The sequence below is a fragment of the Bubalus kerabau genome, chromosome 23 (assembly GCF_029407905.1).
Source record: "Bubalus kerabau isolate K-KA32 ecotype Philippines breed swamp buffalo chromosome 23, PCC_UOA_SB_1v2, whole genome shotgun sequence".
Lineage (NCBI taxonomy): Eukaryota > Metazoa > Chordata > Mammalia > Artiodactyla > Bovidae > Bubalus > Bubalus kerabau.
In genome coordinates this window covers 11,414,848-11,440,117 of record NC_073646.1, presented here as the reverse complement: position 1 = coordinate 11,440,117, position 25,270 = coordinate 11,414,848, and the positions used below count along the sequence as shown (strand labels likewise).

Here is a 25,270-nt window from a genome sequence, read left to right as displayed (position 1 = left end):
GCTATTTTTTGTTTGTTCGTTTGTTTGTTTGTTTTAAGAGTCAATACCATTGGGACTTCCCTGGTGGCTCAGATTGGTAAAGAATCTCCCTGCAATTCGGGAGACCCAGGTTCAATCCTGGGGCAAGAAGATCCCCTGGAGAAGGGGATGTCTACCCACTCTGGTATTCTTGCCTGGAGAATTCCATGAGCCTGGCAGGCTACAGTCCACGGGGTCGCAAAGAGTCAGACACAGCTGAGCAACTAACACTTTGATGCTTTCAATACACCATTCCTGCATAGTAATATGTGTACCATGGTTTGAAGCTATCCATTAATTGTTACAAAAATGTAAACAATGCCCTTAGTGTGTTTAATATTCATTAGCTTTGAAAACACAGTGGCCCATGCTTTAAATGTCTTTTAATTCCCTGTCTCCCCCCTAGTGTTTTTTTTTTATTTTGTTTGAAAATCTATTATTTTTTTTTCCTTTTTCAGAGGATAGTTACTTTACAATGTTGCGTTAGTTTCTGCTTTACAGCAAAGTGAATCAGCCACACGTATACATACATCCCTTCTTCCTTGGATTTTCCTCCCATTTAGGTCACCACAGAGCATTGAGTAGAATTCCCTGTGCTATACAGTCGGTTGTCATTAATTACCTGTTTTATTCATATTAGTATATGCATGCCAATCCCAATCTCCTAATCCATCCCACCTCTGTTAATTTCCTGTCTTTCTAGATGTTGCTGCTGAGGAGGAATGTAGATATTCAGGCCACTGCACATTTGCTTATTGCCAGGAGGAGATAGATGTCTGGACGCTGGAGCGGAAGGGGGCATTCAGCAGAGAGGCTTTCTTTGGTGGCAATGGAAAGATCAGCTTTACCGTGTTCAGACTGTTCCAGGAGCATCTTGGAGAATTTATATTCCTTTGTGAGGTACTGTCTCCAAGTCTTCTTTCGACTGTGAAACAGGTGGTGGTTTCTGACCCAGAAGTATCAAGTGCTTCGCTCTGGTCCTGCTGTATGCTAAAGCATTTGCTTAGCAATGGTAGCCACTGTTACTATCCAAAAGAATAACATTAAGACATCCTATTTGCTGAGTGTTAATTGACATATGCTTGTAATGTGTAAGTATGAACGTCATCAGCATCACACAAAAGCTATCATCTTGTAATACATTTTTACGATAATTCTTCTTCTCTGTTTCAGAAATGTTTTGATCATAAGCCTAGAATGATAAGTAAAAGAAACAAAGATAATTCTACTTCTTGTTCTCATCCGGTTACAAAGCATGAATTTGAAGACAATAAGTATGTTGGTATTTTCTAATATTTTTAGACAAAATTAATCCTCTTTTTAGATACCAATAAAACCAGAGTAGTATCTTCCCAGGCGTTCCCCTCTCCTTTTGTTGTTGTTTTGAAACATGGTGACTGTTTTTAAACAGCTAATAGGTTTTGCTGAGAATTTTAAAATGAATTATTAAGATTTAATACAGAAAAGCAATACTGATTTATAGCTTCTCAGGACATGGATTTAGGTATTTTAATATAGCCTAACATAATTATCCTCTCCTCTCCCCAATTAATCCTACAGTTGCATACAGTGATTTGTTTTTTTCTGATAAAGATTTAAAATGTATTTTCAGTCTAGAATTTTACATTTTGTATGTGTATATGGGCTTCCTGGTCGCTCAGATGGTAAAAAAATCCACCGTAATGCAGGAGACATGGGTTTGATCCCTGGATTGGGAAGATCTGCTGGAAAAGGGAATGACAACCCACTCTAGTGTTCTTGCCTGAGTATCCCATGGATAAGAGCCTGGCGGGCTACAGTCCATCGACTCGCAGAGTCAGACATGACCGAGCGGTTAAGCACACACACACACACACGTGTATATACATTTTTTTTAAAAAGCTATGGTAGAACAGAAGTAAAATGTCACTCCATTTTCCTCGTAGGTGCCTTGTCCACATTTTGCGAGAGACAACAGTAAAGTATTCCAAAATACGTTCTTTTCATGGCCAGTGTCAGCTTGATTTATGCCGACATGAGGTTCGATATGGCTGTTTAAGGGAAGACGAATGCTTTTATGCACATAGTCTTGTAGAATTGAAAGTCTGGATATTACAAAATGAAACAGGTAGGTTTGTGCGAGATTGAGACACGTCCCCTCAAGAGCAGTCAGGGTTTACGAAATGGTATCGAAGACCTTCTCCATCAGTCTGGTGTGGCAGCACTGTAGATTTTACCCTGAGTCTTAAACCTGAGTCACTTCATCTTTCAAGTGGCCTATTTTGAATGTAGTCTCGTATAAGCAATTGCTGATACAAGTTCATGTATGCAGTACGGATTTGTGAGGAAGAAAGATTCTTCGGAAGGCACCAAGAGCTGTATTTGTAAAGATTCCATTTCAAAAGAGTAGTATGATATTCCTCCTTGGTGACAGATTATGCCAAATGGGGGTAAAGCATTGAGTCTGACTGTGCCTAGACAGGTGGCCTGGTATTGCGTTAAGATCCTTAAAAAAAAGTCTTCGGCATTTCTCAGGTATCTCACATGATGATATTGCCCAGGAATCTAAACGATATTGGCAAAATTTGGAAGCTAACGTACCTGGAGCTCAGGTATGTTTTTCCTTTATCCTTTCTGCATTTGGGATCTTTTCTGGAATCGCCTGGTGAATGTTAGTAGTTGGCAGATGCAGTTTATACTTCCATACAATCCAGTAACTCTCTTTTCTTGAGTTTATTGAGTTAAATGGGAAAAAAAATTGTGTAAATGTGAAAAAAATTTTCTGAATTTTAGTTGATTATCATTAAGATAAAAAAAAAAACAAAAAACTAGGCATCTCATAGCACCTGCCAGGAATACAGGTTAGGGAATTCCCTGGTGGTCCAGTGCTTAGGACTCGGCGACTCCACTGCAGGGGCCATGGGTTTGATCCCTGGTCAGGAAACTAAGGTCCTGCATAGCCAAAGAAGAAAAGAATATAGGGTACAATTTTCTCTAATTATTTTGTCTTTTGATCACACCACATAGCATGTAAAATCTTAGTGCCCCAACCAGGGATTGAATCCACTTCCCCTGCAGTACAAAGCGCAGAGTCCTGACTACTGGACTCTCAGGGAAGTTCCAGGATACAGTTTTCTTATTTAGTTTATTTGGCAAAACACTTGGGGTCTTGGGCTGTGGGGATCCTCGGAGTAGGGGAGGTAGACTATGTAGTTTTGCTTACCACTTAGCCAGACTGCTTTATCCAGCCATCTTCCTTCTTTTCTCCCCACAAATCCTAAACATTAACACCAGAGCTGGCTTTGATAAATTGAGGTTTGGCATCTGTAAACTACTTTCATCATATTCTCTTATATTTGGCTAGAGAACTGGAGATTTAGTTATCAGATCGTATATATAGTGGTCAAATCATCAGACCAGACAAGAACAGAAGTTGTGTGCTGTTATATTAAAAAAAAATAATAGCTCACAGTTGTGCATGGTGAATGAATGTGTTCTCAGAAAATGGTTTTCTGTTCGATTAAAACTGATCTCTTAATTACTTAAGGTACTTGGCAATCAAATAATGCCTGGATCCCTTAATATGAAGATAAAATTTGTATGTGCTCAGTGTCTGAGAAATGGCCAAGTCATTGAACCAGACAAAAACAGAAAATATTGCAGTGCAAAAGCAAGGCATTCGTAAGTAGTGTGTGTGTGCAAATAGTGCCTGTTTCTTTTCAGGGGCATAAAATTGTACATATAAGAAAAAAGATTAAGGCTGTGAGGAGAGCAAAGGAAAGTAGACAATTTAGGAGTAATTGCAAACCAAAAGGAAAGAGATTTTTAGGCTTTAGTAGCTAAGAATTCAACAAAATTCAATAGTGTTTTTCCTGTATTTTACCATTTCCTTGTTTAGGATTCATAGGGAATGTCTGTTCATAAATATCAACAGGAAGTAAAATGACAGAATCATAAGGCATTTCTTTTAGAAGGGTTGAAAAAAAAAAAATCTCTGGTCCCTTGGGTACAGACTTTGTACCTGCCCCTGTATATTATGCCTTTGCCACTGTGTTTTTGTTTTTTCTGAACTCCATTTTTCTTAGGTGGACCAAAGATCGTCGTGCGATGAGAGTGATGTCTATTGAACGTAAGAAGTGGATGAACATCCGTCCTCTTCCCACAAAGAAACAAATGCCTTTACAGTTTGATGTACATACGTAATTTTTAAGCCACTTTTTTTTTTATTAGGCATTTCAAATCATTAGAAAGTAGTAGTAATTCAGATGGAAACTGGTGCCCTTTAAATAATGCTCGTCGTGTTACTAAAATCTAAGTGGTCCTTTCGTTTTCCTTCCCCTTTTGTGTGTGTGGCTCTGGCGCAGCTTTTAGATTGATTGGAATGAGTTACTTAGGAGACCTAGAAAAATGAGCTAGAGAAAAGTGATGGTCTAGACTCAGCTTATTTTCCAGATGAATGACTGTGAGCAAATGGGAGAGAATTTCATTGATTCCTCAACTTTGCTATCAAACCCAAGACTTTCTGTGTTATTAACTCTATTGATGAGTTTTTGGTGTGGGGTTTTTTTTTTTTTTTTATCACGCCTGTTTCTTTCACTGAAGCAATGGATACTCGCTAAAGGATACCTAATGTTACAGGATTTTCTTGAAGTAACCCAAGGGAAAAATGCTTCCTGTTAGAGCAACATGTTCCCCCAAAGCCCTTAGATTGAGAACACCGAACTGACTTACAAGGTGGCACGTTTCATCTTGGTCCCTCTGGTCCCATACATGGTCGTCTGGGCAAAGCTTGGAACTGGCCCGACTTTCTTGTTCACAAGAGAGGGTCTGGTGGGGTTATACCTGAGCTCAGGTGAGGGGCGCTTTCTGCCCCAACGGAGGAAACATGGAGAGAGTCTTTTGCCCAGAGCAGCAGTGCAGATGGGCTGCAGAGTCTCCACTGACGAGGCTCCTTCTCCAAACTGCCAAGGAGTTGAGGAAGAGACGGGTTCATTTCCCATCACCCAGGGCACCTTGCAGTTTGTGAAACTTAACACAGGTTACAAGGCCAGTCTTTGAAGGAGGTGATGTGTTTGTGTTTATCCACTGTGGTTTCAGCCTCATAGATACGGGTGATTTATTAGTGGGCTATAAAAAGAGAGGAGGAAGGCTTATTAGAACCAGTGATTATCTTGTGCTTCAGTAGATAGTGGAGATTATAGATGTACTCCTCAAAATTTTGCCAAAACAAAGACGACTGGGAACAGTTTTAGCTCATGAGGCAGCTGCCTACAGCCACTGATTATTCTCTCATTGCAGATGCGGTGTTCCACACTGCATTTACAGGAACCCATTTCCTCTGTTTCCCTACCCCTCTAGATATTGCTAAGGGGTCCTTTTTCTAAAAGAAGAAATAATACTCTGTGTGCGTGTATGTGCGTAGGCAGTGTGGCGAGGCGGAGAGAGGATGGGCTTCAGGGTCTGCCCGAAGAGCCAGTTAGTTAGCCTCAGTTTGCTCATCTGTAAATGGGAATTATTGCATCCTAGGGAAGATGGTGAGATGGTGTTGTGTAAAAACCCAGCACAGAGCGGCCTTCTCCTTTATCTTCTCTTCTCCCTGCTCCTTATCACTGAGCTTTGAAAGACAATGATCAGTGTCTACCTAGTAATACCTAAGTACTTCCTGGGGCTTGACTGGGAAAAGAAGATAAGAAAATCCATCACAAGAATGTTTTGTTGACTATTGACTTCCTGAAAAAAAATTATAAAGGGGTTGGGGGGTCCCTGACTTTGGGGGGGTCCCTGACTTTGGTTCAGAGGAGGAAAGGAGCAGTGTTTAGTGTTAACTGCTTCTTAATTTTTGGTGAAAGTCAATGCTAAGCATTTACTGTTTTGTAAACTAATACATAGAGCCAGCTCTGTTGAAACACGGATAAACTAAGACAAGCTAACAGTGAATCCTACCAGGATTTATGCTCCATAAAGACAAGTACGTTGATAATACTTAGGAATGAGCTCTAGGTGACAGTGTTGTTCCGAGTTCTTAATAGTCCCGGGTCTTAGGGAAATCTGTGTTCTGCTGACTGCTATCACTTTATTTTTCCTATCAGTACCACTGTATTTACTCTGTAAAATAAAAATGCAAATAACCACAAGAGGTATTACTTGAATGCTATATAACTGGATGGCCTGGTTAGTGGAATAATTGTCTTCTGACACTGCAGAACTAGTGAATGATGACTGAGATTAGCTGCCAGTGTCGGTGAGAAGTAAACGTCGGAGGTTTTCTCTGACCTTGTTTATTGGAGGCGTCTGCAGTTTCTTTCCTGCTTGCCAAGCGCTGACAAGGAGGTATCCTGGGTGTCAGGCAGAGGAGAGTAGCATGTGTCATATTGAGGGGGCCAGAGACTTGCACCACAGAGATAAAGTGCTCTGCTGTGTTAAAAGCAGATACTCTGAATAAGTGAATCGATTGACATTTTCTCATAAGAAAATGTTCCATATTCCAGTTCCATACTTATGCTCTTTTGAAAAGTTTTGAGACAGAAAGCTTGATATCATCTCATGTCTTTGAGGCTTAGAGTCAATTTGAATAGGAGCAAATTAATCTCATTTAAAAATTATATTATTCAGCATTAGCATGGATAATATTTATTTTGCTTACATGTAAAAATTAGGTAGTTTTACTCAGTGTACTCTGTCTTAAAGCATATTCATGTATTTTTTTTTTATACAGCTGTGCAATCATATCGCTTCTGGGAAAAAATGTCAGTACATTGGAAACTGTTCCTTTGCTCACAGTCCTGAGGAACGAGAAGTGTGGACCTACATGAAGGAGAACGGGAGTAAGTTGATGGTTAAGCATGGCCTCGACACCCACGGAATCCAGCTCGCCTGGAAGTCTCTTTCCTTCCTGTAAATTGCCAGCTCACAGGGAACACAGAAGGCAGTCTGTGCTCTAAACCATTATCTCATTTTATCAGTGAAGCAGAGTCTGACCACCAATCATGTTTGCTTAGGTCAAATTTGGATACAAAAACATAGGTCAGCGTCCTCTGACATCATAGGCGTGTCCCTGAGTCACTGGGGAAGGTCAGTCCTTCCACGAGTGCTCAGGTCAGATCACCTGCTCCTGTTTGAAGAGTCACCCCTGAATTCATCAGGTTGGAACTGGAGGTTTCTTCTGGGAACTCTTATGGGTAGAACAGGCCCAGACGCAAAGGCCCAAGGAGAGAATGTTTGTCTTGGTCAAGCATCAGTTTTACTGTGAGAGCCTTGGAAAGAAGCCTCAGGCAACCTTTCACTTCTGACCAGAAAAGGTTTTGCTACCAGGATCATTGTTCTTCAGTCTTAAGTAAACTGATCAAAATTTATGGATGGCTTAAGATCTGCAATCTGGGGATTTCAAGAACCAATCTGATTTAAGCACATCACCTATTGTATTTCAGCCATGTAAACATTCAGTGACTTGTGTGAGTGGGACTCCTTGCTTGGAGTGAGGACTTGAGCTTGGCCTTCCTGAAGGTATCCTTACAAATCAGGGCTCTTGCAGCAATTCCTGCTACCACTGGCCTGAAGGAAGAAGGATTTCCTATTTTATCTCTAATCTTAGCTGGAGGTATATTGTTAGAAACACTTGAGCAGACAGTAGAGCCAGGTTTTGACCAGATCCTCATTTCCGGCTTTTTTTTTTTTTTTAAACTCAGTACCTCTCAGCTAGGGATGAATTTTGCCACCCACACGCCTCTCCCCTTAGGGACAGTTGGTAGCATCTGGACCTTTTTTATTGTTATGACTTGGGGGGCAGTGCTACTGGCAGCTGGTGGGCAGAGGCCAGGGAGACTGTTAAACATCGTATAGTGCACAAGGCTTATCCAGCCGCAAGGAATTACCCGGCTCAGCACACAGGTGGTGCTGAGGCCTAGAAACCTTAGTTTTATCAGTGGGTGGTAGTGCCGGATACACTTGTTCCTACTGTAAGAAGCAGCTTGCAGCCACAGCCCAGGACCTGGTCATCACCGTGCTGTTGTAAATTGCACCCCTGTGTGTCAGTCCCCTGGGACAGGAGCTGGCCTGACGGGGCCCCATCAGGGTCAGAATCTTGGTCCCTATGGTAGGTTTCTCACCTTTCTCAGTAAACAGTGAGGAGCTGTGTAAGTTGCCTGAGTGTTTACGGCACTGAGAACATGTGTTTGACGTGGGCCATTGTGAAGCCGTGTCTTTCCTTTTCAGCAATGCCCTTGAAATGGCTTCTGAATTTTATTTTTTGGCTGCACCATGCGGCATGTGGGATCTTAGTTCCCTGACCAGAGATCAAGCTTGTGTCCCCTGCAGTGGAAGCACAGAATCCTAACCACTGGACCACCAGGGAAGTCTTGGGTTTCTGAATTTTAAACACCCACAAGGTGTCTTGCAAATGCAGGGAGGAGTTCATCAATCTTGAAAACTAATGTTTGTCTGTACCCTAAAAGACCTGAATTTGGTTCTTACCCTGAGCGTCTGGAACTGGCCCGTCTCTCGTGCCTAATACATAATCGGTCTCTGTTTGCCTCTTGATTTTCTTTTGAAAATTATGCTGACTGATGCAAAAACAGTGCATGCTTTAAATGGTGTCTTTAAATATTTGCCGCTGAAAGGAGTTCATTTTTCTGTAGTACAAGATATGGAGCAGTTTTATGAACTCTGGCTAAAGAGCCAAAAAAGTGAAAAAAGCGATGATGCAGCCAGTCAGTCCAGCAAAGAGAATGGAAAGCAAATCCACATGCCGACAGATTACGCGGAAGTTACTGTAAGTACCGCAGGTTGGTGCCCTTGCCTGTGCTTCCGGGCCTTTCTTTTCTTTCCCACCTTCTCCCAGACCTGGCTCCCTCGCTCCCAGCTGGCCTGCCTGCCTCCCGGTGTCTTCATCTTCTCTTTGCGCTGGCTCCCTTCTGTGAGTCTAAGCCTCTCTGTCCTAAAAACTCCTTTCCTGCCTCCTTTTTCTGACTCTGGAAGCAGGAGCTGATGAGTCACTGGCCTGAGACCCTGCGTAGCTTATGGAATGCCTCTGTGACGGAGATGCAAAGCGTGATGAGCCTGAGGGTATATCCCGCTGCTGGGCCACGCAGGTGCTCAGGAACCGAGGGTTCCCCACACGCAGCTGGGTTTCTGGATGGGATGCTCCTCCTTGTTTCTGGATGGGATGCTATGCAGCACGTGGGATCTTGGCTCCCCAGCCAAGGATTGAACCCATGCCCCCTGCACTGGAGTCTTAACCACTAGACCATCAGGGAACTGCCCACCCCACCCCACCCCCAGTCCTCATATTCCCTTACCATCCTCCTGCAGTCTGGCCTCTGTCTCTGGGTTCCACCCCAGACATAAGTCACCTGTGCTGTTTCACTGGGCTTGCTTTAACATTTTTCCAGAAAAGTAAAGGGGTTAATACAGGGTATCTTGAGCCGACCATCCCAAGTCAACTGATGTTAACAGTTTGCCGTGTTTGCTTCTGTTAGGTAAATAAAATGTCACAGATGAGGTTGGAACCCCAGTTGTCACCCTTCCCAGAGGGACCAGGTCCAGTGTGTCTCTTTCCAGGCCGTGTCTCCATATCTTGGACTGTCTGTTCCTAATCTGTAGTTCTGCCCAGCGTGGTGTTTTAAACTGACACAGACGTACGCGTTAACTCTGCTCCTTGTTTCCAGTTTTTTTTTGGCCTCTCTCTGAATTGAATCAATCAGACCCAGGTCAGAGACATGTCTCTGCTCACGATAAGCCCTGTGGACTCTGCCCTCTCTGCCCAGGCTCAGCGCCGATTGCCTTGCCACCTAAAGTACTGCTGGGGTTTCCAGAGCAGGGTCACCCCAACTTGCTGGGTCGTGAGAGTCACTGTGACCCTGTTCTCTCCGCCTCCTTGCCCCCGTCCCCCAGCACCACCTAGCATGTGAGATCCTGGTTCCCCCGCCAGGGATCAAACCCACATCCCCTGCATTGGAAGCACAGGGTCATGACCACTGCACTGCCAGGGCAGTCCCTCTGTAAACCTGTTCTTACCCAGCGTCACACAGGATTCTGACCCAGGGCACTTGGGAAGTACTCTTCAAACACTGCACGCTTGCATCTGTGGCAGCACAGGGTTCCTAATATAGTCCCTGGGTCTGTGCCCCCGGGGCGGCGTTTTCCCAGCATGGGTACTTCCCCGGCCCCTGGCACACGTCCTGGCCCGCAGTAGGGGCTCAGTTCATGTGCAAGAGTGGAGTTGCTGCTCCTTGTTCTTGCACAGCAGGCGAGCCCTGGGCTTTTGCATCCTCTCTGATTTTCCTCATGGTATTTATCCTCCCCGGGACCCTGGTTTGAACCTGGCCCCCCATCCTCCCGACAGACACCCTTGTTGGCACACCGGCTTCTTGCTAGAGAGTGCCTGGACCCCCGGCCCAGCTCATTGCCCTGGCTCTCTGCTTCCTATGTGCTGGGGGGACCCTCAGCCCATCTCTCCCAGCTACCCCCGCTGGCCGGGCTCCCCAGGAATCGAATGTGGGCCTTAGGTGGAGTTGTTTTTAGTCAATCTGGGGCCTGAACACGGGTGACCCATCAGGGGGCCCCCCGGACAGCAGCTGCTTACGCGACTCCTGTCTTCCGTGCGCTGCAGGTGGACTTTCACTGCTGGATGTGCGGGAAGAACTGCAACAGTGAGAAGCAGTGGCAGGACCACATCTCCTCCGAGAAGCACAAAGAGAAGGTCTTCCACACTGAGGACGACCAGTACTGCTGGCAGCACCGCTTTCCAACGGGGTATTTTAGTATTTGTGATAGGTACGTGGGCCTCTGCAGCTTCCCACCTGAACTCTGCTGGTCTGGCTTGAATTCCACAGTCATTGTATCAGTAGACAGGGTGCCGGCTAAATCACTTCTGTTGTCAGACTCTGTGTGACCCCATGGACTGTAGCCCTCCAGGCTCCTCTGTCCATGGGATTCTCTAGGCAAGAATACTGGAGTGGGTTGCCATTTCCTTCTCCAGGGGATCTTCTGACCCAGGGATCGAACCCACATCACCTCTCCTGCACTGGCAGGCAGGTTCTTTGCCACTGAGAGCTACCTGGGATGCAGTACACACGGTACCTGGGTGGCAAAGTCTTCTAATCCTGGATGTTGGCATCTGAGCTCAGAGTTTTAGTTGCTCCTTGAACATTTCCTTCACTCACCTGAGTTACCTGAAAAGATTGACTAGTTTGCCCGTACTGGAGTGAAACATCTTAAGATAACCAAACAGAGAAGTAAGTTCATTCAGGCTTGCCCAGATGATCTCTGAGCTGGCAATGAGGATTCTCTGACTCTTCACAACCATCTTTTCGTAGTAGATGGTCATCACTTTTGAAACTGCCTTTGAATTATATTCCAAGTGTCAATCTGGAACTTTCTCAGGTCAGATGGAAGTAGTATTAATAGTATCACTCTTTTAAGTATAGTTAGAAAATTTTTCATTGAAAAGCTAGGTAATTTTGAATTGCTCCTTATTTTGTTGTTGGCCATTCTTATTTGATTTCCCAATTTAGATCCATGTGATATGTAGAATTATTGAAGATTATTTTCTACTTCCTGTCCCCTCTGATTTTCTTTCTACTGCATCAGGAAGGAGTGGAGTGTTTTTTTTTTCCCCCAGCAATCAGTCTTTTTCATTAACTAGTGCATTTAAATAGTTTAAGGTACTCATTTCTCTATTCTAGATGCCAGGACAATAAAATACTCATTTTTATTATACTCCAATATAAAAGTATTAAAAATACTCATTTTTCTAGGATTATGAGTTTGAGCTAAAAGTTTAACACAAACCATAAAGGTAGTGAAGAGCACATTTTAAAGATTGTTCTAAACAATGGGTGGACACTTACCAAGCTGACTTGTCCTAACAGGTATATGAATGGTACCTGCACGGAAGGAAGCAGCTGTAAATTTGCACACGGCAACGCTGAACTTCATGAATGGGAAGAGAGAAGAGACGCCCTAAAGATGAAGCTCAACAAAGCACGAAAAGATCACTTAATTGCCCCCAGTGATAATGACTTTGGAAAATATAGTTTTTTGTTTAAAGATTTAAACTAATATGCTGGCTTTTATGTATGTTACCTAATCAGGGCATTGACCAGAAAAATTGAAAGTGTTCTAAGGCACGTAGCAGAGGAGCTGCAGGTTTCCTGCTTGTATTGGCGTCTCTCGTCCCTCCTGAGCAGCAACCCACAGTAGGTAGGAAAACGGGCTGTTGGACAGGTCTGGCCAGGCTCTTAGGGCATCACATGGCGAAGTGACCACTGCCGGTTGCCATCTGTTGAACAGACTTTTGGATGAATTGTGTTTGGGAAGAGGTGATGTCCAGGACGACTCCTTGAGTTGGTCCTTCAGATAAGAACCATGATGGTGAGAGAGAAACCCTGTACTAGGATCAGAATACATGACGAATGAATTCTTCACGCGTTTTTTTAAGAGGAACGCATTTGTCTAATAAAGTTCGCTACTTATCTGTACGTAGGTTGCTAAAAAGGATTTTCTTAACTCAGATTTTAAGCCAAATAACCATTTAACACTAGTATATGTTAAATGGGGTATTTTTCTGTATTTGTATGTTTCACTATAATAAGGGAACTGAGGATAATGTGCATTGAGACTATTTTGAAAAATAATCAGTTGACTCAAATTTTATTTCTTGGTCTTTTGCTGTTTAAATGATGATTTTGAAAGATTACACTTGTACTGTTGGTATTGCGTAGTGTATGGACCAATATTGCCTGTAATAAAGATTTTATATATAGATGTCTTTCATTTTGTGGTATGGTCCTTGCCTCACAAAGAATTGTTAAAACTGGGTCCTAAAATCACAAGGTTAGATCTTTTTTTTTCTGGGCACTCCATGCAGCTTGTGGGATCCCAGTTCCCCAACCAGCAATCGAACCTGGGTCCTTGGCAGTGGAAACATGAAATCCTAACCATTGGATCGCCAGGGAATTCCCTAGATTTTTTAAAAAACACTTTTCTTTAAGCAATCAATGACAGAAAGTAAATTAGAGGGACATGGCAGCAACTGCCTCCTGTCTCACTCTCCTGCGATTCCGGTTGCTAAAAGGCTTCTCTTATTGACCGACATGCTAACCCCTCTGGGAGCTCTTCTGTGTTTCATTCAGATGAACACTCAGCAAGGGGACACTTGGTCAGCTAGGACGTGGGCTGTGGGACTCCGCAGAGATAGCCGTCGAGCGAGATGCGCTCGATAGGGTCATTGTGGTTGTTGAAAGACTGCTGAAGACATGGTCAGCACAGAGACAAAAGCACTGTTGTTCTGCTAAGTCTCCCTAGTCTGACGGCCTTCATGACATTTTTCTTCTCCATCCTTCCAGACTTCTTTTGTGCTCTTTCCAGGGAGAATAGATGTTAAAAAAAGATATCTCTGCTGTTCTGTTTCAACCTGCAGTTTAAAAAGTTGGTTGTTTTAACCTTGGAAATCTAGGCTTGAAACCTAGTTTGGAATCCTCTGACTGGTCAAGAGGAGAATTTTTTTGATTTTCACACCCCACCTCAAAATTTTCTGTGCCTCGGCTCTCTTGCAGTTCTCTGTGCTCTGAACCATCTTTGCAGTAAATCCCACTTCTGCCTAAGTCGTCCAGTTTGTTGCTCTGGTTTCCACCTAAGAACCCTGCAGGCCACAGCCTTGGTCTCAGCAGTAGGATTTACAGTCGTTCAGTCACTAAGTCATATCTTAATCTGCGACCCCATGGACTGCAGTGCTCCAAGCTCCCCTGTCCTTCACTGTCTGACAGAGTTTGCCCAGAACTGAGTCGGTGATGCTCTCTAACCATCTCACCCTCTGTTGCCCCCTTCTCTTTGACTTTCTTTTCCAGCATCAAGGTTTTTGCCAATGAGTCAGCTTTTTGCATCAGGTGGCCAAAATACTGAAGCTTCAGCATCAGTCCTTCCAACATCAGTGAATATTCAGCATCAGGAAATCAGTCTAATTACTCCATGATGAAGTCACATCCCCATCCCAGAAATGAAGAGAAGAGAGTAGTATTGGGGTGAGGAGAGGGAAGGAAAATAAGGTATAAAAGAGCAAAACTGCAATATTAACAGCATTGGAAACTAATAAATCGATGTGTCTCCTTGGACAGGTTGATCTGCCTATCTCCTCCAGAGTGGATTTTTTGTTTGTTTCAATGTTTAACAAATGGAGATACAATTTAAAAAACCCCAAATGTTACCATTTTAAAGTAGAAATCCATGGTTTTAGTAGAATCCAAATGTGCTACAATTGCCACAATGAAAAAGTGTTTTACTCCCTGAAAATAAAACCCATACCCTAGTCTACCAGCTCCCTCTGACTTTCAAGCTGTAGGTGACCACTGATCTGTTTTCCTTCTTATTTAAACAAAAAATTTTATTTATTTGGCTGTGCCAGGTTGTGCCATGTGGGATCTAGGTTCCCTGACCAGGGATTGAACCCAGGCTCCCTGCATCTTGAGCTCAGAGTCTTGTCTAGGGTTGTCCTAGACAAGGACAGGGCAGTCCCTAATCTGCTTTCTGCCTGTGCTGGACATTGCATGTAAGTGGACTTATAGAATATGTGGCCTTTTCTGACGCTTCTTTTAGTGAGTGTAATGTTTAAGAGGGCAGCAGAGGATGAGATGATTGGACGGTATCACTGATGCAATGGACATGAGTTTGAGCAAACTCCGGGAGATAGTGAGGGACAGGGAAGCCTGGCTTGCTGCAGTCTGTGGAGGGCATGACTTAGTGACTGAACAATAACAGTGTTTTCAAGGTTCATCTACACTGTGGCATGTTATCAGTATTTCATTCCTTGTAACTGCTGAATAATCCTTCATTTTGCAGATCTGTTACGTTTTGTTTACCCATTCCTCTGCTGATGGGCATTCCAGCTTGTTCCCTCCTTCGGGTTCCTGTGAATAGGTGCCAGGAGCCGGCATATTGCATATTGAGTGCAGCACTTTCCACAGCATCATCTTTCAGGATCTGGAATAGCTCAACTGGAATTCTATCACTGCCGGGAGCCAGCGTGAGGAACTCAGCCCATGGCAAAGGTCATGAGGAAGGAGGCTCCGCATACGCAAAGGCAGGATACGCAAAGGCGGGATCGAGCCTCAGGAGTCCCCCTGGAAATTCTCGAGCATCTACCCCCAAAATCAGAGTCTGCCTACTTTCTGCTTTGTGCTCTCACCTACACCCCTGACTTTACGGGGGGCTGTCCCCGACTACCTCTCTCTGAAAAAAGAGTTAACTTAACAGCTCCAGTTAACAATTCCTGGGTGTGACAGTGTTTCAACCTACAAACTCCTTTGGAAGTCCTCTAGCCTGCCTGAATAGGTTTTTCCGGCCACATGTGATTGCTCAGAGCCTCCCAACTGTGAGAGGCATGAGATGTTCTAAACTGTCTAAACACAGAGTCCTTTGAGCAGTTAAAAGATTGATTAGAAATTGTATTGGTGAAGGGTTTTTCACTTGTTGCCAATGTTTGCTGCTAAGTCTCCATATCCCTTACCTGCTGTGTCCCTGGCAGTGTATTGATTAATATAATTGGTGTAAATAGTAGCTTTAATGTTTGTAACCTGGGACCCTTGAGTTAATTCTTTTTCTTGTTATAGCTCACCACACCTTTGCTCTGTAGGAATGCAACTTTATCTAATGCTTTTGAGGGTGGCGCTTGACTAATCACCTTTAGAGAAAAATAAGTTTTCTGAAGAAAGGGTCTTAAAATGTTAACAGGCCTCCGAGCCAGAAGATGATGCAAATCACCTAAACTTTTGCATATGATAAGTTTGCAGGAAGAAAGCCTGGCTTACTGCATGACTCTATCCCTTCCCCCATTATCCTCTATGCATAACTTAAGGTATAAAAACTACTTTGAAAAATAAAGTGCGGGCCTTGTTCACCGAAACTTGGTCTCCCCATGTCGTTCTTTCCCTCACCTTCTGGCTGAATTATTCAGCCTCTTTTCTCCACTGAATTTCCTCACTGAGCTATCCTTTTTCAGCCTCTCTTCTCCACTGAATTTCCTCACTGAGCTATCCTTATTCTATTACTCTTTATATCCTTAATTAAAGTTTAATTAAGCAGTTGTTTCCTGATCCTTGCCGACGCCGTCCCCGCTTCGAATTCCCTGGATCCACTGGGGCTGGACCCCGGCAAATAGGAACATTCATGTGTAAGTTGTGTTGGCCACAATGAGCTGGTCCCATCAGTCCTGAAGAGGTGTTGGGAGGTGGCAGGTAGATTTTCCTCTGCCCAGTTCTCCCGCCCATGTTGGACGTGCCTGGACAGTAGGCCGGGGCTGGAAGTGCTCACCCCTCTCCATCATCCTCACCCTTCTTGGGTCTGCTCTTTGAGGGCTGTTTGCCTTTGACTGAGTTCCAGTGATCCCGACCGGGAAACCGAAGGACAGCATGTTCCCTGGGCAGTTAGTGCGGGTTCAAACACTCCTTAGTTGACCTGTAGAGATGAGACTATGGGTTTTCTGTCAGTACCTGCTGCAAGGGAACAAGGAGCGCCAATTCATGGAAAGCCAACTCTTCGATCTTGATATAAAGTCTCCAAGAAACAGCACCATTGTCCAGCTTTACCTAGTAGGCTCAGGGTGTGGGCTCCCTCCTGCGTTACCTGCCAACTTGTACCTTGCTAGGCACATCCTGTTTACTAAGTAAATGCTTCGAGGCTTTAAAAATTAACAAGCAAAAAAAAATTATCAAGCATTAGATGTTTCATATACACACACACACACACACACACATATATACACACACACAAATAAATACATGTCTCTGGTAGCTCAGCAGTAAAGAATCTGCCTTCAATGCAGGAGACACGGGTTCAATCCCTGGGTCAGGAAGATTCCCCCCAAAAAGGAAATGGCAACCCACTCCAATATTCTTGCCTGGGACATCCCAAGGACAGGGGAGCCTGGAAGGCTATCCATGAGGCCACAGAGTCGGACATGACTTAGAGACACTAAACAACAACACATGTATACATGTTATATATATGTATATAAGTATATGTGTGTGTATATATACACGCACACATATATACATATACATACAATGGAATATTAACTCAGCCATACAACACAATGGAGTATTACTCAGCCATTAAAAAGAATACATTTGAATCAGTTCTAATGAGGTGGATGAAACTGGAGCCTATTATACAGAGTGAAGTAAGCCACAAAGAAAAACACCAATACAGTATACTAACGCATATATATGGAATTTAGAAAGATGGTAACAATAACCCTGTGTACGAGACAGCAAAAGAGACACTGATGTATAGAACAGTCTTAGGGACTCTGTGGGAGAGGGAAAGGGAGGGAAGATTTGGGAGAATGGCATTGAAACATGTAAAATATCATGTATGAAACGAGTTGCCAGTCCAGGTTCGATGCACGATACTGGATGCCTGGGGCTAGTGCACCGGGACGACCCAGAGGGATGGTATGGGGAGGGAGGAGGGAGGAGGGTTCAGGGTGGGGAACACATGTATACCTGTGGCAGATTCATTTTGATATTTGGCAAAACTAATACAATTATGTAAAGTTTAAAAATAAAAAAAAGTGAAATCTGTAGCAACTTGGATGGACCACAGAATATTATACTTAGTGAAATAAATCAGAAAAAGATACTATATGATATCCATTATATGTAGAATCTAAAAAGAATACAGATGAACCTGTATACAAAACACAAACAGATTCACAAACAGAAAACAAATTATGGTTACTGAAGGAGAGACGGAGGGACAAATTAGGAGTATGGGATCAACAGATACAAATTACATAAAATAGATCGGCAACAAGGATTTACTATACCTTCTACATAGTACAGGGAATTACTGAATATCTTGTAACTACTATACCTTGTATATAGCACAAGGAATTACCTGCTAAGTCTGCTGCTAAGTCGCTTCAGTCATGTCCGACTCTGTATGACCCTGTAGACAGCAGCCTACCAGGCTCCTCCATCCTTGGGATTCTCCAGGCAAGAACGCTGGAGTGGGTTGCCATTTCCTTCTCCAATGCATGAAAGTGAAAAGTGAAAATGAAGTCGCTCAGTCTTGTCTGACTCTTCAAGACCCCATGGACTGCAGCCTACCAGGCTCCTCCGTCCATGGGAGTTTCCAGGCAAGAGTACTGGAGTGGGTTGCCATTGCCTTCTCCGAGGGAATTACCTAATATCATGTAGTAACTTATAATGGGACGTAATCCACAAAACACACTGTGCTGTACATCTGAAACTAACACAATATTGTAAATCAACTATACTTCATTAAAAAAAAATTTGTTGAAACTACAGGATGTAAAATATGGGCTTTCTTGTGCAAGAAACACTGACAGAATACCAAACCAGAGACTCAGATTTAAGGAAGCTGATGAAGGGACAAAGTAGAATAAAATATTTGAAGCAAGTGATTGCATTGCTTTCTGAGTTACCATAGTAACTCACTTTTAAAAATAAGCAAATTTGGCTTAGAAACAATAGTAACAAGACAGAATTTTAAAATTTTGTTTAAAAGACAGAATTATAAAATTTTGGGCAGGGGAAAAGTTATGATTATTTGCACATACACAAAAACAAAGAGCTCTAATTAAAAAAAAAAGTAACAAGTAATTATTTTTCCCCAATTGTAAGACAGGATTAATACCTGGGGAAAATATATGTCCCAGGTGGCAAGGTGGTTAAGAATCAGCCTGCCAACATGGAGACAAAAGAGATATGGGTTTGATCTCTGGGTTGGGAAGATCCCCTGGAGGAGGAAATGGCAACTCACTCCAGTATTCTTGCCTGGAAAATTCCATGGGCAGAGGAGCGTGGCGGGCTACAGTCCATGGGGTCACAAAGAGTCAGACACGGCTGAGCATGCGCACAAAGAAAGAAATACATGGAATCTTCTCCCTGGCCCCTATGCAAACGCCACTACCTTGATCATGGTATGAAAAGTGACCATGAAAGCACAGATACTGGTTGACGTGGACTAGTTAGGGCTGACATGATTTAATGACTGAACAACAAGAACAAACCTTGAAGAGCAGTGCAGCCTGACCCAGATGGCCTGGTGTCATCTGAAATGAATTTCCCATTGTCCATCATTGCCGGAGCAGCAATATCTGGAAACAGAGGAGTAAAGGAAACATACTTTGGTCTCCTGGCTTGTAAGACACCACCCTGCACAGCCATAAGATATAGTGGGTCTTATGAAATAGCCCAGAGGCAACAAAACACTTTGAACTTTATCCTGTGCAAAGGACAGGTGTCTTATGAAAGAGTAGGGTGGATTCTGCCCTACTGGCCTACAGTGAATGAGTACCCATGACTTTGGACCGTATTTGTTTTTGTTAGCAATATACTGTGTTAACTCAGATCTAAACAAATCAAGAGCACTAGAAATGGTAAATAAAGTTAACATCTTTTTAAAAAACTAGAAATGCATTTTTAAAAATTTTCTCAGCTTCTTCCAACAATATTATACAAAACATAACATAACACTGGGTTTGTAGTAGATTAAAAAAGAGCAATAATAGCATAAAAATGGAAGGAGGAAATGGAGCTATATTGGAGCAGTTTCCGTATCTTACTGGAATTAAGTTAGTGTAAATCAGAAGTAGATTCAGAAAAAAATGTATACTGTAATCTCTGAAGGGCTCAGATGGTAAAGAATCTGCCTGCAATGGGGGAGACCCAGGTTTGATTTCTAGGTCAGGAAGATCCCCTGGAGAAGAGAATGTCTACCCACTACAGTATCCTTGCCTAGAGAATTCCACAGACAGACGAGCATGGTGGGCTACAGTCAGTGGGGTCACAGAGAGTTGGACACGACTGAGCAACTAACGCACAATCCCTAAATGCTGCCGATAAGAATATAAACTGAAAAAAATTAGTTTTAAATCCTTAAAGGAATTAACAGTGTTTTAGAAAAGAGCCACTTAACATAAAGGAAGGAAGTAAAGAGCAAAAAGAAAAAAAAAAAAAAGGGATTGTGAGAGGAGATACTTCCCTGGTGGCCCAGTGGCTAAGACTCTGCACTTTCAATGCAGGAGGGCCAGGTTCCATCCCTGGTCAGGGAACTATATCCTGCATGCTGCAACTAAGATCTGGTGCAGCCCAAAAAAACAGTATTAAAAAAAAAAAAAAAAAAGATGAGATATACAAACCAAAGAGCAAAATGGCATTCGAACATGAGCTACCAACATGTTGAGCCTCCATGGTGAACAAACTGAATGCTCTGGGCCACTTAGGAACGTGGCCATTCCTAGAGCCCTTTCAGTTCAGTTCAGTTCAGTAACTCAGTCATGTCCAACTCTTTGCAGCCCCATGAATCACAGCACGCCAGGCCTCCCTGTCCATCACCAACTCACGGAGTTCACCCCGACTCATGTCCATCGAGTCAGTGATGCCATCCAGCCATCTCATCCTTTGTCATCCCCTTCTCCTCCTGCCCCCAATCCCTCCCAGCATCAGGGTCTTTTTCAATGAGTCAACTCTTCACATGAGGTGGCCAAAGTATTGGAGTTTTAGCTTTAGCATCATTCCTTCCAATGAACACCCAGGACTGATCTCCTTTAGAATGGACTGGTTGGATCTCCTTGCAGTCCAAGGGACTCTCAAGAGTCTTCTCCAACACCACAGTTCAAAAGCATCAATTCTTCGTTGCTTAGATTTCTTCACAGTCCAACTCTCACATCCATATATGACCACTGGAAAAACCATAGTCTTGACTAAACGGACCTTTGTTGGCAAAGTAATGTCTCTGCTTTTCAATATGCTATCTAGGTTGGTCATAACTTTCCTTCCAAGGAGTAAGCATCTTAATTTCATGGCTGCAATCACTATCTGCAGTGATTTTGGAGCCCAGAAAAATAAAGTCAGCCACTGTTTCCCCATCTATTTCCCATGAAGTGATGGGACCAGATGCCATGATCTTCATTTTCTGAATGTTGAGCTTTAAGCCAACTTTTTCACTCTCCACTTTCACTTTCATCAAGAGGCTTTTGAGTTCCTCTTCACTTTCTGCCATAAGGGTGGTGTCATCTGCATATCTGAGGTTATTGATATTTCTCCCGGCAATCTTGATTCCAGCTTGTGCTTCTTCCAGCCCAGCGTTTCTCATGATGTACTCTGCATAGAAGTTAAATAAGCAGGGTGATAATATACAGCCTTGACATACTCTTTTTCCTATTTGGAACCAGTCTGTTGTTCCATGTCCTGTTCTAACTGTTGCTTCCTGACCTGCATACAGATTTCTCAAGAGGCAGGTCAGGTGGTCTGGTATTCCCATCTCTTTCAGAATTTTCCATAGTTTATTGTGATCCACACAGTCAAAGGCTTTGGCATAGTCAGTAAGAGCCCTTACCTCCCTGGAAACCTTGCACCAGGGTTAGCACGCTGGCTTGTGGCATAGGTGACTTCTTATTGTCTGTTTTTTTTTTTTTTGTTGTTGTTGTTTTTTTTTTTTGTTTTTGTGTGGTATCATACTGCCTTAGTTCTCTCTGCGTTTTATTTACCTGGTTTGTAGTTATTGACAGCAGAAGTCTATCCTAGATCTTTGGCCCCAGCTGTTGGGTAATTACGGACATTCTCTTAGCTCCAGGTACACGTGTCCCAGGTAAACAATCCCAGTCACTCTCAAATCACATTTCATCCTTCTCCGACTTGTCCTTTTTAATCACAAAAACTTATTTAGAAATGACCTAACATTTAGAACATTTGGAGCTCCCCCTGTGGCTCAGCTGGTAAAGAATCCGCCTGCAATGCGGGGAGACCTGGGTTCGATCCCTGGGTTGGGAAGATCCCCTGGAGAAGGGAAACGTTAACCCACTCCAGTATCCTGGCCTGGAGAATTCAAAGGGCTGCATAGTCCATGGGGTCGCAAAGAGTCGGACACGACTGAAAGACTTTCACTTTCATTAACATTTAGAGTCACAAAGGATTTAGAATCGGCAGAGGATCGCTGGAGCGGCTTGTTAACCAAATTGTTTTCGAGTCTACTCCCCTAATGCCTAGTGGACGCGGTCAAGCGGCTTTTCCAAGCCGCTTCGGTTTTCCCATCTCTAAAGTGAGTACCGGATGCACAGACCGTTTTCCCAGGGCCGTGGTGTAGGGACGTGGTACCGTGGCGCACAGCAGTTCACTGTGCAGGAAATGGACACTGGGAGAGAACAGTCCCTAAGACTTATTTAGCACTCACTATGGGCCCAGCACTTTCCATCAAGGACCTCAGGTTAACCTTCAAAGCACCTCTGTGAGGTCAGTACTGATGCCACTGCAATTCCACAGATGTGTCCCAGACACGACGGCTGTCACCATCACAGCTCTTTTAAGTTCCCGGAACCGGGCGGTGACTCTCCGCAGCCCGGGGATGCTTTAGGGCAGCGCTGGGTTTAACCAGCGGTAAGAGCAGCCGGACACCTAGCAGCGGTGCCTGCGCAGACTCAGTGGACGGACGGGCGTAAGCGGGGCGAGCACGTGGCACCGGTGGCGTGCGCACAGTCTCCAGGGACGGGGCGGGGCCTGTGGGACGAACACGCCTCCGCGGCGGCGCTGGTGAGGGATGGGGCCGCGCAGACGCCACGAGCGAGGGGCGTGGCCCTCCGGGGGTAGGGCTTCCGAGTGGTGTCCGGCTCCGCCTTCTGCCCGGAGTGGGCGGGAGCCGCGGAGGCGGCCGGGCTGACGTGGAGGTTCGGGGTTAGCCGGCGCGGCGAGCTGCGGGATTGGGGAGCGACGGGCCGGGCCGGGCCGGGCCTTCGGGCCCTTGGCGGCGGCGACGGCGGTATAAAGCCGGCGACGGGGAGCATGTAATGTCGGAATGCGGAGGCCGCGGCGGCGGCGGCAGCAGCAGCAGCGACGACGCCGAGGACGAGGGCGGCGGCGGCGGCCCCGCGGGCTCCGGCTCCCTCAGCCCGGCCCCGGCTGCGTCCTCGGAGGGCCGGCTCCGCCGCGGGTTGCGCGGCGCCTCTCTCATGGCGCGCCGGCGGCCCGAGCTGCTCTGCGGGGCCGTGGCGCTCGGCTGCGCGCTACTCCTCGCCCTCAAGTTTACCTGCAGGTGAGGCGGCCCGCACCCCACCCCGGCCCGGCGCCCCTCGGCCCGGCCGGCGGCGCGTGACCGGCATGGGGGCCTCAGAGTCGAGGGTCGAAGCGGCCTCCGGAAGTCGGGCCTGCCTTTGCCCCGGCCGGTGGACTTGACCCTCCCGCCTGCCGCATGCGGCCCTGCCCGCCGCTTTCCCTCCTCGCCGGCCAGCGAGCCCTCAGGGGAGGCTCTGAGGTGCTGCCCGGCGCCCTTCCTACCATTTTCATACCGAGGAAAGGTGGGCCAGGTTCTGATGTGCTTGTCACCTGTTGGGATTTCTTGGGGGTGCATCCGTGACTTTTGCCCATGCTGTAGGACCCTTATTTATCACCCATTTTATTTCCCTATGCCTCGGGTAGGCGTAGACGACCACTAGCGTCCCGGACGTTGAGAATTCATGCACTCATGGATCTAACGATTATTTATCCGCACTTACTGTATGCGGACGGCTCCTCGAGGGTGTGTGATGAATATCAGAAGTCCCTGTTCTCCATTCCAGTGGTTGGTATACAGGCAGTAAACGAGTAACCTTAACATAATCTTAAAAGATTTCAGTAAGTGCTGTGCAGGGAATAGAAGCAATGAGGGTGGGGCCTAAAGACCTTCCCTGGGGAGCTACATAGGAGAATCACCCAAGAAGGGGAAGGGGCTAGCACTGGGGAGATCCGGGGGAGGGGGGATGTCCATGGTAAAGGAAACAGCAGGTGCAAAGGTCCTGGGGCTGGACAAGACTGGTGGACTGGTGTTTTCCTGAAACTGGGAGAAAGGCCTAGGCTGGAGCTAGTGGGTGGGGTGGGGGAGGGAAAGACAGTTAATGTGTCTTGCTTTGGAAAAGGACACCAGTACAAATTTTGCTTTATGTTTTAGCGTGTCTAGTGTGTTTTCGTATTTTAGTGTGTCCACAGTGTATCTCCTGGGACTCCAGTTTATAAGTTTGTGGTGCCACTGACCGGCATAGCAGCTACTGGGAAGATTTCAACTTGGAACAATTTTATGGAGTCTGTTTAGGACAATATATGACCCCTGTTGTCAAAGAGATGTCAAAAGATTGGAGATTTTAGTAGAAAGAAGAAACTATAATAATTATTGCTGATGAATTAGGAGATGGGGATTGACATATATACACTGCTGCTGCTGCTGCTAAGTCGCTTCAGTCCTGCCAACTCTGTGCGACCCCATAGACGGCAGCCTACCAGGCTCCCCTATCCCTGGGATTCTCCAGGCAAGAACACTGGAGTGGGTTGCCATTTCTTTCTCCAATGCAGGAAAGAGAAAAGTGAAAGTGAAGTTGCTCAGTTGTGTCCGACTTTTAGCGACCCCATGGACTGCAGCCTACCAGCCTCCTCCGTCCATGGGATTTTCCAGGCAAGAGTACTGGAGTGGGGTGCCATTGCCTTCTCCAATATATACGCTACTATGTATAAAATAGGTAATAATGAGAACCTGTTGTACAGCACAGAGAACTCAACATAATGCTCTCTGGTGACCTAAATGGAAGGGAAATCCAAAAAGGAGGAGATCGTGGATACATATGGGTTTCCCAGGTGGCTCAGTGGTAAAGAATCCACCTGCCAGTGCAAGAGATGCAGAAGATATGGGTTTGATCCCTGGATCAGGAAGATCCCCTGGAGAAGGAAATGGCAACCCACTCCAGTATTCTTGCCTGGAAAATCTATGGACAGAGGAGCCTGGAGGGCTGCAGTCCATGGGGTTGCAGAGAGTTGGACATGACTGAGCGACTGAGCATGTGTGCACACACATGGAAGTATATGTATGGCTGGTCCACTTCGCTGTATAGCAGAAACTAACACAACATTGTAAAACAACTATATCCCTAATTGAAAAAAAAAGTCATATAGTAAAAAAACTAAACAAAAAACCTTATTGAGCATTTGCCATTGTGCCAGGTGCAGCCTGCCAGCTGGGTTCCTCAGCTTTGGTACTGTTGATATTTTGACTCAGATAATTCTTGTGGTAGCGGGCTGCCTTGTACATTCTGAGGTGTTCAGCTGTATCCCTAGTCTCTACCTACTACCTGCTCTTACCCCCCACCCCCCACAATGTGACAATAAGAAATGTCTCCAGATCGTACCTCATGTCCTCTGGGGAACAGAGTCACCTGTTTGAGAACTACAGATTCCATGAATGCATTTATTTTATTTAACACGTGACCTGAGAGCCTGTTGTGGATCACTTAAGTAAC

General features: G+C 44.9%; 2 protein-coding genes across 5 annotated transcripts in view; both read left to right on the top strand.

Moving 5' to 3' along the window:
- ZC3H7A (zinc finger CCCH-type containing 7A) overlaps positions 1–12,758 on the top strand; it is a 38,433-nt gene extending 25,675 nt beyond the window's left edge. The window contains exons 14-23 of the mRNA XM_055562821.1: positions 722–918; positions 1,192–1,292; positions 1,944–2,125; positions 2,533–2,609; positions 3,545–3,678; positions 4,083–4,188; positions 6,713–6,821; positions 8,631–8,764; positions 10,604–10,767; positions 11,865–12,758. Of these exons, the coding sequence (XP_055418796.1) occupies positions 722–918; positions 1,192–1,292; positions 1,944–2,125; positions 2,533–2,609; positions 3,545–3,678; positions 4,083–4,188; positions 6,713–6,821; positions 8,631–8,764; positions 10,604–10,767; positions 11,865–12,054 (1,394 nt within the window). The 3' untranslated portion in view covers positions 12,055–12,758. The remainder of the gene's footprint in view (positions 1–721; positions 919–1,191; positions 1,293–1,943; positions 2,126–2,532; positions 2,610–3,544; positions 3,679–4,082; positions 4,189–6,712; positions 6,822–8,630; positions 8,765–10,603; positions 10,768–11,864) is intronic.
- Positions 12,759–22,669: 9,911 nt separating this feature from the next.
- TXNDC11 (thioredoxin domain containing 11) overlaps positions 22,670–25,270 on the top strand; it is a 60,342-nt gene continuing 57,741 nt past the window's right edge. For all 4 annotated transcript variants that reach the window (XM_055562640.1, XM_055562639.1, XM_055562637.1 and 1 more), the window contains exon 1: positions 22,670–23,043. In XM_055562640.1, the coding sequence (XP_055418615.1) occupies positions 22,799–23,043 (245 nt within the window). In that variant the 5' untranslated portion in view covers positions 22,670–22,798. The remainder of the gene's footprint in view (positions 23,044–25,270) is intronic.